Raw genomic sequence first — 14,511 nt, 5'->3', positions numbered from 1 at the left:
GATCTCCCAAAAAGGGCGTTCCTTTACTCGGAAACTAACTTGAATATGATTGGTGGATTCACTGTGCACCTGTGCCTGCTGTTTGGGAGCCACTCTGCCTCTGTTAATCTGCAGGAACACGAGGGCACAGCTGAGTGAGGACTCATTGGACAGCTTTAATTTTTAAAGCAGGTGAGTAAAATGAAATAAAACTCATCCTTGTGATAAAGTCTATACCCTTTTAAAACGTCATTGTGCGTGTTACTCTGTAAATTGGTTGAGTTCTCAGTTTGTGTGAGCCCCTAAAAGAAATGACAGCGAATTTCGCTTCAAAAAATGTGAAATTAATGATGCCGTCGTTATCGGAAATCGAGGGGATATATTTTTAAAACACTGGATATTTCCTGAGTCACTTTTGTCAGCTTTAATATTCGGCTACCACCAAATGTGCTATGATTCAGTGTTAACGCGTTTAAAATCAGTTGATTGCCCTGCTAACTGAACAGCTTCCCTCATCGAAAATACACAGCGAATAATGTAGCAAACGCTGTTGAAACTAATGTGAATGTAAAATTTATACAGCGAATAAAATGTCTGGTGGATGGCATCTATGCCGAATACATCACTGGGTCGGAATAGGTAAAATAAGTTGAATTGAACTGATATGACGACGTTAATGTTTGCTACGGAGAAGGAAACCTTAAATAACTTTGATTTCTAAATGATGTTTGGTGCAGGCCTAATCTAAGGGAAGAAAATTATTTCGGAGGGGACATTCGAAGTCATGTCACTGTATGCTTTAAGATAGAGAAGTAGGAGATAAAACAATAATGTCTGAGTGAGGAACTGATGGCTCAATATTGACACACAACAATGTCTGCCTTGGGTATATGTTTTCACTCAAAAGGCCAGGTCACTCAAAATAAATGTGACCAAACAAATTAAGCAACAGTTGTTGAAATGTGATTGTTTTAATAACATTTTTCTTATTCAGTGTGATGTTGATATTAAGAAATTTAGTCACCTCCATGGCTTTCAAGTCGCTTGAGCTTATTTGGATATTTTCAACATTACATTTCAAACAAATACCAAGTAATATTTAGACATTATGTTATGTTCTTAACTAATTTTGACTAAAATTCATTTCAACAATTTTTTTTAATGGATTTTTATTAATGTTTCCTCAGATCTCAGTGGGCAGCAGCACTTCATCCTCTTTAAATCATCTTCGATGGAGGGAGTGCTGATTTTAAAATCGGCTTCTCCTCCCAACTGTTCACATCAAGACTCTTCTCCTCCTTTGCCGCTGAATGCTCAGGAAGATTCAGATCACCAAGCATCATCTTTGCCTCCTGCGATGCATATCCCAGCTGTACCTCCACCACCACCACCTCCTCCACCTCCACCTCCTCCACCTCCCAGTCTTCTTCCTCCGTGTCCATTTAGCGGCCGTAATATTCAGAGGCGTTCCATGAAGAAGCTGAACTGGGACACCATCCCCAGCCAGCGTGTTCTGGGCAAACTGAATGTGTGGACGTCCAGTCGGCCCCAGAGGGACCTGGTGCTGGACATCCGGAGCATGGAGGAGCTGTTCAGTCATGTGGACAAACGGGCCTCGCTACGCAATTCAAAGGTCACTGGTCCCAAGAAGTGTGATGGCATGGACGCCTTTCCACTGGAGCCTCAGGTAAAAAAGTTGATTTCCAGTTACTGGTATTAGATTATCTGGACATGTAAACACAAAATGCACAAACAAGGGAAGTAGTGAACGCACAAGTAGGAACTGATTTGTTAAAGTTCCACGGTAGTCATGCCATCAATGAGGAACTGCTGAAGTATAACTGTTCAGGAGTGTTAACACTTCCTCATGAAATGTAATATTGAATACTGACTTGTGTCTTAGTTTGAATATGACTGTAGAAATTTGAAACCCCTTTTTGTCATTTGTGTTTCTTGCCATTAGGTTACAATTCTTGACTCCAAAAGAAGCATGAATATTGGAATCCTCCTGCGACACTTCAAGAGGTAACATCACCGCTGAAGTAAAATCAAAAAGGAGAGTGAAAATAAATGTCTCAAGAAAAATGAACTGAATATGATATAGTGAGAGAACACTACAGCGCAACAAGGCGCACAAGATGCAAATCAACACTTTTAGAGCCGAGCAGGCAGCTTTTATGTCAAACACCGTCAGAAATGCGGATCTCGATGCACCAGTTACTTCCACTATGATTGTTATTACCCAACCAGCAGGCTCTTTATCTCAGTTGACCATATGCAAATAAATGGAAATAGCTTTTAAAACACCCCTTGAGAGCATTTTGAGAGCAACACATTTGTTTCAGTGTGTATGACCTACTTTATTAATCCCTAAATGGTAGGAAAACACACTGCTGACCTAGTAGGTGAGGCTGAGCAGACATGATGGAAATGAAGGAGACATCCAGCAGGTTTGCAGGATTTTCTCTTTAGTTAAAGAGTTCACCTTTAGAACTTGCTCATGCATTTTTTTTTTCTGTGCAGCTGGATCACTTGTTTCCTTTTAAAATACAGTTTTCCACTTGTGCTGGTTAGCACCTACAGGGCAGTGATGTGTGAGGGTTTTTGTCACCTTTTCCCAAGCAGTTTTTTCTGTCATAAATTGTGGTTGGAAGTTAGAGGAGTAAATATCCAGTTACTAATTGTGGTTGCTACAGATTTTGGACTGTGGAAAATACAGTGAGGTGTTTGGGACTTGCGATCCAACTCGGCCACAGCTTAAAAATTGTGGTTAACACAAGAACGTCAGAGGTTTTAACTCTTTTATGTGCAACATAGGTCAAAAGTGACCCAAATCCAATGGAAGATGGGCATCTCCTGACCCACACTGCGCATCAAAGGGTTGAAAATAATCTACAATATGATGAAGAGTCATTGTTTATAATAATAATGGTAGAATTATTATTGTTTTCCCTTTGAAAAATGCACATCTGCAGTTTTCCTCTCCATTGTCCATGCTGAATACATTAGAGTAGCCACTATGTAGCCTTGAGGGGCAAAAAAACACGATCAAATCGACATCTTCTTTTCTTTTTTTTTTTTTTTTTTTATTTTAATTTTTTTTAAGATGTAGTTCCGAGTTCAGTGGAAAACTGAACATGCTACACTCGTATTCATTCATATGGCTTCTTTTGCACTGGAACCAGTTTCTGTGTCTGTACCTTATCAAGATGGTGTCACTTTCAGTCCAAAGTTTGCTCAGCTCTCACTTTGAATACCAAATGAACTTTCAATATCTGTCAACAGCTGAGCACTTTAATGATGCCTCTTTAAGCTTTTCAGTCAAATTAAACTATGTCGGCTTCTGTGTGGTCATGGCTCAACGATGCTATTTGACTGCATTTTGTCACTTGCTGGATGGATACCGGTCTAGACTCACCACATCCGTAGGCGAACATATTCCTGTAAACACAATTAGTACAATTTAGGAAATTTGTTTTTATACCATAGCCCCTCTCTCTTCTCCACATAATAGAAAGCCATGCTAATTTTGAAGCACCTTGCTGCATAAATTTGCATATTGAAACACACCAACTGTTCATGCTTCACCGTTTGCATTAGATGTTCATCCCAGAAGAACTGTAATTCAGAATCTGTAATTCAGTATGCAGCGTTTTCACTAGAAGCAGCGACTAAACTTACACTGTTACTGTCAAGACATCTATGTTTCATTGTTTTCAGGGCTTGACTTTGTGACTGTCATGACAGTCAGCAGTCACCTTTTGAGTCTTTAGTGGCACTGCAGGAGTTTCCGGTCAACAGCATAAAATACAAAACCAACTGTATATAGGTGGACAACCAAACATGTGTTAAGTCTTTGTATTTTCTATTTGACATTGTTCTAAAGTGAACAGAAGCCAGTGGGAGCTTAGAAGGAAGAAAAACAACCGAGATGACTTCAGAAGACTCATAATCTTTAATACATTCTGCTAATTATAGCAGGACCTAAGGCAATACAAGCACCTTTTTTCTAATTGTTGACTTTTGTCTCCCTCTGCAGGCCTGTCAAAGAAATTGTCGAGGACATCCGTCAAGGCAACTGGCACAAATTTGAAACGGGCAAACTAAAAGAGCTTTGTAAACTGCTGCCAGAGGAAAATGAGGTAACAATAGCTTCTCTCTTTGCTCATCTTTGTTCATCTATATGCATAAAATAAGCCTTATGATCATAGTAGAAGTTATAGAATAAGAACTAAGAGACCTCCTAAGTTATGTTTGGACATTGCATTTTTCTCTATTGAAAGAGAATATTAAAATATGAAATACAAGAATGACTTTTTTTAAGGTTATCATTTGCCATACTTTATTTAGAATTAGTTAACTTCTTTGCAATATTTTTGAAATAGTACATATGACCATCATGGCAAATATTTCATTAGGTCCAACATTGTTCATGTCTTAACTACATATCAATGTCCTGTTTCTACCTATTTACTCTTGTATTTTTAAAAAAAAAAAAAAGAAACAACACAGATGTCATTTGTTGAGTCATATTTATGTCCATATGCAGGTGAAGCATCTGCTGTCGTTCAGTGGGAACCTCTCTGTGTTACCTGAGGCCGACCAGTTCATGGTGCAGCTGGTCAAAGTGCCAGGGTGAGTCTGGAGATTTTTTAAAAATTTCTTTTTAAGGTGTTAATTCACTTAAGAAATGTTCTTTGCAATCCCAAGCCAGCTAACATGGCTGCAATTTCTTATTTTCCTCTTTAATTAGTGATCATAGGACATCATTTACAACATCAAAAAAGTGGGAAAAAAAAATTATAGTATAGTTTTTGCATGTGTTTGTTGCCTTGCACAAGTCATGTTATTTTTTTTTTATAATTTATTTACCTTTTATTATTATATTTTTTAAAAATAAGGCTACCACTTTTGTCGCAAAGACCTTTATCCTCACCCCAAAATTACTAGTGTTCATGTTGTGTAATACTATCTGCTAATATTACAATAACTGATGCAGCACTGAGCAGCAGTATGCTGATGTATTTTATCTTTAGCTTTGAGGAACTCCTGAAGATGATGGTGCTGAGGGAGGAATTCTTTCCTCTAATGGAGGAGGTGAAGAACTCTGTTGCCATCATGACCAAAGCAGCTAATGGTAACATTTCAAACACATCCGTCCAGCCACCAACAACTGTTCTTTTTAAACGACTCAGTTCTGATTTGATATTTACATTAAGGTTGTTTTTCTCCATTCTTTTCTCTTCTCTCACCTTAGAGCTATTGGAATGTGATGACCTCCATTCAGTCATTCGACTCGTATTAAAAGCCGGGAATTACATGAACGCTGTTGGTATTTTTCTTTTAGAATCATGTTTTTTTTGGTTTTTTTTTTTACTACTCTAATGTGTTATATCCGATGCATTTAAGCTGCCCTTGGTGCTTTTAAAGTCTTCTTTTCCAGTGTTTATTATAGTGATAAATGAACTATCCAAATAATGTATTCCTCAGGGTGGTCACAGTGCCAACGCCATTGGATTCAGGATGACCTCTCTGCTTAAGCTGGCAGACACGAAGGCCAACAAGCCTGGCATGAACCTCATGCACTATGTAGCCCAGGTGAGGAGGAGCCCTGAGATGGACAGATGCTCACTGAAGTACTTGTGTTTTCACAAAAACCTTGTCTAGCGTGCTATATCCCCAATAACTTATTTCAGTTAAATCAAGACATGTTTTATCTCTCATCCAAAAGGTCGGACTTCTCCACTGGTCAGCCCAGCTGCCTTGATTTAGCTTTGCTCAAATTATTTGACGTTGATGACTAAGAGTCTTCACAGAGTTAAAGTCATGCAGCTGACTTTTTCTCCATATCTACTGCTCATTCTTGTTTATCCCCCATCCACAGCAAGTAGAGGATATCGACACTGAGTTGCTCACTTTTCCCAGCCAGCTTGATCACATTGGAATGGCAGCAAGGTGATTATTGTTTGTACACTGACAGCCATTGAAATACAAAGAATCTGCTACAGCACCTGGATGGTTTTAGAAACAATTCTGTATCGCTCATGCTGACTTTGTCTGTAATGTCTGTATGTAAATGTTACCACAGAATTTGCAAAGACGAGGTAATCACAGACTTTGAGAGGGAAGTCAAGAAGATCAAGGAGGTGAAACTGTACAGCAGCAGACAGCCTGGCCTCCTGCAACAACTGGAGACATTTCTCATGGTAAAGTTTGGCCTTGTTATTTGACCTTCAACTTATAAAACTGAAGTTGTGAACACTTTGTGCAGTTAAACCCCCCTCTCATCTCTCAGAGGGCAGAGGCCAGGATTGAAGATGTGGAATCCTTGCTTCTGGAACTAACAGTGCTGAGTGATGCTGTTGCTGAGTACTTCTGTGAAGACCCTGCTGCCTTCAAACTAGAGGAGTGCTGCTCCATCTTCCACTCATTTTGTAAGAGGTTTGAAACAGCTGTGCAGGTAAGAGATATTCAAATATGTTCTATTATGCACTGTAAATTACACAGAAAATAAATATCACCATGAACAAAAATTGTGCTGTTGTTTTGCATTGAAGGAATATAACGTATTACTCAAAATGTCATCCTCAAAATTTGATTGTTTACTGTTCACTTGAATTCTTCGTCCTGCACCCTTTTGTGAGTATGTCCTTTTTTTCTGCATAACTGCAGGAGAACCGAGAGCGAGAGGCAGCAGAGCAGAGACGCAAGAGGAAGGAAAGTGTCCGTGTTGTAGGAAAACGCCGCTCCACGTTGTCCAGCGCAGGATCCGAGCCCAACGGTGACTCCTCGTGTTTGGAGTCGGTCCTGCACAGCTTCCTTTCCACAGTCCCTGAAAGTCTAGCCAGATGCAAGAAGAGCATACTGCCCCCAATCGAAGGGTCGCCCTCTGTCTCTCAGTCTGTTCCACTGGTAACAAAAACAGAGGCAAAATCCCCTACCAGCCAGAACAGTCCGGGGAAGAAACAACCCAAACTACAAAAAGAGGACAAGGAAAAGAGACAAGTAGAAAACAAAGACGCTGAGAAGATACGTGAGATAACTCGGAAGGTGCTTCACTACCAAAGGAGCAGAGGCAGCCTTGATGGGGACAGGGCTTCAGGCACTCCTCGACATTCAGAGAGAGGACAAGACAAACCTCCTGTCCCTTGCACCCCTCGGCCCAGAACCAGAGACTTCTTCTTCACCAATGATGGGGATGTGGGCTCACCGTGGACAATCCTGAGCCCTTTTACTTGTCCCCGAAAAAACAGTCCCCAGACACACCGAGCAACCCACCAACGAAGACTGTCATCAACATACGGTGGAGACAACCAGGATGACGGAGTCTGGGAGACTGATGGGTGCAATTTTCTACCAGCTCCCTCCAACGGGAACAGTGTAACTTCTCCATCTGGGGGTTCTGCGTCTCTTCCTGACTGCACTCGTCAGAGAGCTTTGTCGCAGGGTTCGATCGCAAGGTCTGCTTCAGTGGATGAAACCAAACAATCTCCTGCATCTGGATTCCGACTTGGAGACTTGTTCCAGAGAAGCATATCTCAGAGGTCACACTCCTCTGGTTCAAGGACAGAAACTATGAGGGAAGAAGAACCTGGAGTCTGTTCAAGGCTCTGCAGTAAAACGGGGAATCACATCGAGGGGCAAGTGAGCACATCTGGATTTATATCCTTCTTCAGACGCATCGGAGGAAAAAGTAAATCTGGTGATTTGGAATAGCAAATTTTAAAGGATCTAATTAAGAATTTTATTGAGAGAAAGAGACCATTATTATTATTGTTCTGTGTTTTATATCGTTAAACTTTTTTACTGTTGTAATTTTACTCTTCAGTGGAAACAAGGCAAATGTGGACTTGCTTTGAACTGTGAAGGTTTTGATTTTTGAGTCAGGCCACGTTCAAAAATCGCTGTCTTTCCTTTTTGTCTTTTTGTGCACAATAAAGAGTGACATTCTAATTTTATTACACTTATTTGTCATCTTGATTTTTGCCAAGTAATCTTTACACCTCCTCAGTTTCAAATGTTTTAATCCTTGCCTGTCCTTGGAAGTCTGACTGGGCCTAATGTCTCAGTCCTGTATATTTTGGCAATTGGATTTTCTGTTCTGAAACTGGTATTGAAAAACAAAAAATGAGTGGTTATTTGATTTTCGTTTTAAAAATACAAAAATTAAAATTGAAATACAATGCGTTTTTCCTTTTCATGATCAAAAAGGGATATACGAAATTTTTAAAATGCTTTGATTTTTATTTTATATTTAGAATAACAAAAAAGTAAAATCAGTAAGAGACAGAAACGAAAAAAGGTCATTTTTTTTTATTTTCTGAGACCAGAAATGGTCATCAGCAAGTGTGGAGCCAAATGACAACAAGATTCTCAGAGGGCGAAGCCAGAGAGCAGTGATTGGTCAGACCATAGATAATATAGAAGACAGCGCGCTAGCGTATCTAGTATTCTGTGTATCTATGGTCGGCATGTCTGGTAGCATCTCTGGCTGCTGTTGATCTTGTTTGTGGAGTAAAACACGGTAAGAAGATAAATACTTCTAACCTGTAGCGTTGTTTTGTTGTACGTTAAGTCAGCGACTTGTAAAAAGTTGTGTTTTGTCGTGTTTGAGCAGTTGGTCCGGACGCGTTAGCTAGCTAAGCGCCTAAGTTAGCTAGCTAGCGGGCTAAGTTAGCTAGCTAAGCGGCTAAGTTAGCTAGCGGGCTAATTAACACAGGTGGCTAACTTACCGCTGAACACCTGTGTTAGTTGCTGCTGCAACTGTCCTCATTATTAGAATGACCTTCTCAACCTGTATTTCTCTGCTGTGTATTTTAGCTTTTAAAAAAGTTATTTTACTTTAAGGTTAACTGAAACCCGTTCAGCTGCACTGAAATTTAACATTCAGCTGGTTTGAATTAAACCGTGCTTAACTTAACATTGCGCAACATTACCTCTCTGAATCTCCATAATTTAATTAAATTCCTTCTCTCTTCCACTGCTCAAGTTCAATCCAGTATATAAAGTGACATTAGTAGTGAATAAACTAACAACCAGCCATTGTATTTATTTATTATTGCATGTATTTGTAGTAAAACATGAGTTGAAACATCCTACTTTTGGATCTAGAGCTGCACAAGCCATTAATTTTCAGTCACCTGACGCGTTAAACTCCCCTTTTTCTGTGAGGTTGAAGCAGAAAGTCTGAGTTAACAAAGAAAGTTGTTTATAATTTGTGGTACTTGTTATTTCTGATTGAGGCTTTAGTTTTTGTTGAGCTGATTTACACGTAGAAACTTTGTTCAAGAAGATTTCTCAGTTGCTCAGAGGACAGGCTGCTTTTTACACAACCTTGTAAGAGAATGTCTGTCAATGCTTTCAGCAGAATTTAGAAACACAACACTTCCTAAACAGATATTTTGAGGCTGTGAGGTTGAACGTTTGAGAGTATATCAGTGTGTTTGTTTGTGGTCTTTCTGTTTCTAGGTGGAAGCTGAATTAGTGAGGATGACTCCTGCTCCTGTCATCTCTAAGCTCCTCACACATCTTTACCTGCACATGAGGAAAATCACTCCTGTAGAATGCAGGTATGTTTGTCATTATTATAAATAGCTGTTGACTGGTGACCTGTCAACTGAAGCCTTGATTTGGGTTTTCTGCTCGCTGCCAACTCTGCTGGAGCCTTTTCCAAATCTGGTAAAACACATAGAGAGCCAGAGCAAATATGACGAGAGCCGAGGAACAACCAGACTAGTAAAACACTCGAGACTAAAGGTTTGAAAACTTCTTTCCACGAAGACTGTTTGAAAAAGTTAACATTTATTTGTCACATACTTGTAGAAACAACTACAGCAGCAATAATAATTATCACATTTTGATGGCATATTATACTATGTTTTTTTAATATTTTTTGTCGACATACTATACTATGACTTTTTTTGACATTTTTGACGACATGCGACGTTTTTGTGATATTTTTGTCGACATAGTATACTTTGATGTTTTTGTGATATTTTTGTCGACATACTGTGACTTTTTTGTGATGCTTTTGTTGACATACTATACTATGACTTTTTTGACGTCATTTTTGACGACATACTAAAGTAACATTTCTGACGTTATTTTTAACAACATACTGTACGATGACGTTTTTGTGACTGTTATCATTGCTGTCGTGTGTATAGTGTTGTTTTCTGTGATGTGTGCATGTTGAATATTCAAATAGAGCTGCGCTGCACCCCCGCCAGGATTGGACGACAGGAGGTCGGGTTGGTGCAGGATTGGTCGGGCTGCTGACGAAAACCAGGATGACGTTGCCTCTGGGTCAGAGAGGGTCAGATAAGTGGGCCATCCTCCATGCCGTCCAGACTGGCACATATCCAGCACAATTTGTTTGTTGTATAGCAGAACAAGGTACTGTAGTGAGCTGCTACTTTTTGTTTTATTCATGTTCACCTGTTTGAGTTAGAGAGGGAGGGAAGACTTTGTATTTAATTTTGTCCTTTTATTTTGATAGGTAAGTCGACCTCCTAAGGACTAGTGTGGTTTTGTTTATTTTTGGCGTAAAGCTCACCCCTAATTCATTTACACCTTACCTTTGACTTGTTTTTGTTAACCTCCACCTTTGCTTTTCGATACACATTTAATGTAAATAAATTCTTTGAGAAAACGCTGTGTGTGCTGCTTCAGACACATGTAGTCAGGCACTTCATGTTGCGTTCAGTAACCCCTAGGCTGGTCGTAACAGTGACATGTTTGATTACATACTTCACTATGATGTTTTTACAAACTATACTGTGAATTTTTGTACATACTTTACTATGACTTTTTACTATGGCATAATATACAATGAGATATTTGTTTCCTGTGAAAATTGATTTTACAACATGTAAAGGACTTTGGTCAAAATTGGTTGTTTAGCATGTGAAATGCATATGTGAAATGCATAAAAAAAATAGATTTAATTGGTATTTGTCATTTTTTTAGCAACACTACATGATGACATAAAATACCTTCCTATGTCAGTTTTTGACATGCCACATTATGATCATTTTACGAATGTAATGCACTTTGATATTTCTATAACATAGTTAAGACAACAATTTTATGACGTTATGACTTTTTTTCACAGACAACTCCAAACTATATTATGACATTTTATTTATTTTGTTTTTTAGAAAATATCACATATCATACATGTTTTTTCACCATTTTTGACCACATACTAAACTATGACATTTTGGTGACATGTTTGACCACATACTAAACTATGACGTTTTTGTGACACTTTTGACAACATACTAAGCTATGATGTTTTTTGGCCATTTTTGACCACATACTATACTATGGCATTTTTTTGCGCCAAAATTCACGATGATTTTTTTTTTTTCAAAGAAAACCTTTCTGGAGTGTTTTTCACGGCCTCCTTTATATTATTTCATCATATGGCACGTTTTTACATATTGGAAAATGGCTTTTTTTTTTGACATAGTATACTATGACTTTTTTTTGCACCAAAATTCATGATTTTTTTTTCTAAGAAAACCTTTCTGGAGTGTTTTTCACAGCCTGCTTTACATTATTTCATCATATAGCATGTTTTCACAACATGTTGAAAAATGACATTTTTCGACATGGCGTTTTTTTTGCGCCAAAATTCATGATGATTTTTTTTTCAAAGAAAACCTTTCTAGAGTGTTTTTCACGGCCTCCTTTACATTATTTCATCATATGGCACGTTTTTACATGTTGGAAAATGGCTTTTTTTTTGTTTTTGACATAGAATACTATGACTTTTTTTTGTGCCAAAATTCATGATTTTTTATTTTTTTTGTTTTTCATGGCCTCCTTTACATTATTTTATCATATGGCATGTTTTCACAACAGGTTGAAAAATGACATTTTTCAACATAGTATACTATGGCGTTTATTTTGCACCAAAATTCATGATGATTTTTTTTTTTCAAAGAAAACCTTTCTGGAGTGTTTTTCACGGCCTCCTTTACATTATTTCATCATATGGCATGTTTTCACAACATGTTGAAAAATGACATTTTTCGACATAGTATACTATGGCGTTTTTTTGTGCCAAAATTCATGATGATTTTTTTTTCAAAGAAAACCTTACCATGGTGTTTTTCACAGCCTCCTTTACATTATTTCATCATATGGCACGTTTTTACAACATGTTGGAAAATGACATTTTTCGACATATTATACTATGGCGTTTTTTTTGCGCCAAAATTCATGATGATTTTTTTTTCAAAGAAAACCTTTCTGGAGTGTTTTTCATGGCCTCCTTTACATTATTTTATCATATGGCATGTTTTCACAACAGGTTGAAAAATGACATTTTTCAACATAGTATACTATGGCACTTTTTTTGCGCCAAAATTCATGATGATTTTTTTTCCAAAGAAAACCTTTCTGGAGTCTTTTTCACGGCCTCCTTTACATTATTTCATCATATGGCACATTTTTAAAACATGTTGCAAAATCGCTTTTTTTTTCGACATAGTATACTATGGCGTTTATTTTGCACCAAAATTCATGATGATTTTTTTTTTTCAAAGAAAACCTTTCTGGAGTGTTTTTCACGGCCTCCTTTACATTATTTCATCATATGGCATGTTTTCACAACATGTTGAAAAATGACATTTTTCGACAGTATAACTATGGCGTTTTTTTTTGCACCAAAATTCATGATGATTTTTTTTTTTCAAAGAAAGCCTTTCTGGAGTGTTTTTCACGGCCTCCTTTACATTATTTCATCATATGGCATGTTTTCACAACATGTTGAAAAATGACATTTTTCGACATAGTATACTATGGCGTTTTTTTTGTGCCAAAATTCATGATGATTTTTTTTTTCAAAGAAAACCTTACCATGGTGTTTTTCACAGCCTCCTTTACATTATTTCATCATATGGCACGTTTTTACAACATGTTGAAAAATGACATTTTTCGACATATTATACTATGGCGTTTTTTTTGCACCAAAATTCATGATGATTTTTTTTTTTCAAAGAAAACCTTTCTGGAGTGTTTTTCATGGCCTCCTTTACATTATTTCATCACATGGCACATTTTTACAACATGTTGAAAAATCGCTTTTTTTTCGACATAGTATATACTATGTCGTTTTTTTTGTGCCAAAATTCATCATGATTTTTTTTTTCAAAGCAAACCTTTCTGGAGTGTTTTACACGGCCTCCTTTACATTATTTCATCATATGGCACATTTTTACATGTTGAAAAATCGTTTTTTTTTTTCGACATAGTATACTATGGTGTTTTTTTTGCGCCAAAATTCATGATGATTTTTTTTTCAAAGAAAACCTTTCTGGAGTGTTTTTCCACGGCCTCCTTTACATTATTTCATCATATGGCATGTTTTCACAACATGTTGAAAACTGACATTTTTCGACATAGTATACTATGGCATTTTTTTTGCGCCAAAATTCATGATGATTTTTTTTTTTTTTCAAATAAAACCTTTCTGGAGTGTTTTTCACGACCTCCTTTACATTATTTCATCATATGGCACATTTTTACAACATGTTGCAAAATCGCTTTTTTTTTCCACATAGTATACTATGGCGTTTTTTTTTTGTGCCAAAATTCATGATGATTTTTTTTACAAAGAAAACCTTACCATAGTGTTTTTCACAGCCTGGCGTTTTTTTTTGCGCCAAAATTCATCATGATTTTTTTTTACAAGAAAACGTTTCTGGAGTATTTTTCACGGCCTCCTTTACATTATTTCATCATATGGCATGTTTTCACAACATGTTGAAAAATGACATTTTTTGACATAGTATACTATGGCGTTTTTTGTGCCAAAATTCATGATGATTTTTTTTTTCCAAAGAAAACCTTTCTGGAGTGTTTTTCACGGCCTCCTTTACATTATTTCATCATATGGCACATTTTTACAACATGTTGCAAAATCGCTTTTTTTTCGACATAGTATACTATGGCGTTTATTTTGCGCCAAAATTCCTGATGATTTTTTTTTTTCAAAGAAAACCTTTCTGGAGTGTTTTTCACGGCCTCCTTTACATTATTTCATCATATGGCATGTTTTCACAACATGTTGAAAACTGACATTTTTCGACATAGTATACTATGGCGTTTTTTTTGCGCCAAAATTCATGATGATTTTTTTTTTTTTCAAATAAAACCTTTCTGGAGTGTTTTTCACGACCTCCTTTACATTATTTCATCATATGGCACATTTTTACAACATGTTGCAAAATCGCTTTTTTTTTCCACATAGTATACTATGGCGTTTTTTTTTGTGCCAAAATTCATGATGATTTTTTTTACAAAGAAAACCTTACCATAGTGTTTTTCACAGCCTGGCGTTTTTTTTGCGCCAAAATTCATCATGATTTTTTTTTACAAGAAAACGTTTCTGGAGTATTTTTCACGGCCTCCTTTACATTATTTCATCATATGGCATGTTTTCACAACATGTTGAAAAATGACATTTTTTGACATAGTATACTATGGCGTTTTTTGTGCCAAAATTCATGATGATTTTTTTTT

The 14,511-nt window shown here is 37.1% G+C and overlaps 1 protein-coding gene across 1 annotated transcript; it reads left to right on the top strand.

Annotated features, from left to right (window-relative positions):
- Positions 1 to 80: 80 nt before the first annotated feature.
- fhdc3 (FH2 domain containing 3) lies at positions 81 to 7,936 on the top strand. Its single transcript, XM_023281272.3, has 12 exons — positions 81 to 171; positions 1,167 to 1,666; positions 1,943 to 2,004; positions 4,019 to 4,121; positions 4,529 to 4,614; positions 5,016 to 5,116; positions 5,237 to 5,307; positions 5,470 to 5,577; positions 5,864 to 5,934; positions 6,068 to 6,185; positions 6,275 to 6,439; positions 6,652 to 7,936. Exons 2-12 carry the CDS (start codon positions 1,211 to 1,213, stop codon positions 7,693 to 7,695), a joined length of 2,385 nt encoding a protein of 794 aa, XP_023137040.1. The 5' UTR covers positions 81 to 171; positions 1,167 to 1,210; the 3' UTR covers positions 7,696 to 7,936.
- The last annotated feature ends 6,575 nt before the right edge of the window (positions 7,937 to 14,511 follow it).

Source organism: Amphiprion ocellaris, chromosome 14, assembly GCF_022539595.1.
Source record: "Amphiprion ocellaris isolate individual 3 ecotype Okinawa chromosome 14, ASM2253959v1, whole genome shotgun sequence".
NCBI classification, from domain to species: Eukaryota; Metazoa; Chordata; class Actinopteri; family Pomacentridae; genus Amphiprion; species Amphiprion ocellaris.
This window is presented reverse-complemented; position numbering and strand designations above follow the sequence as displayed.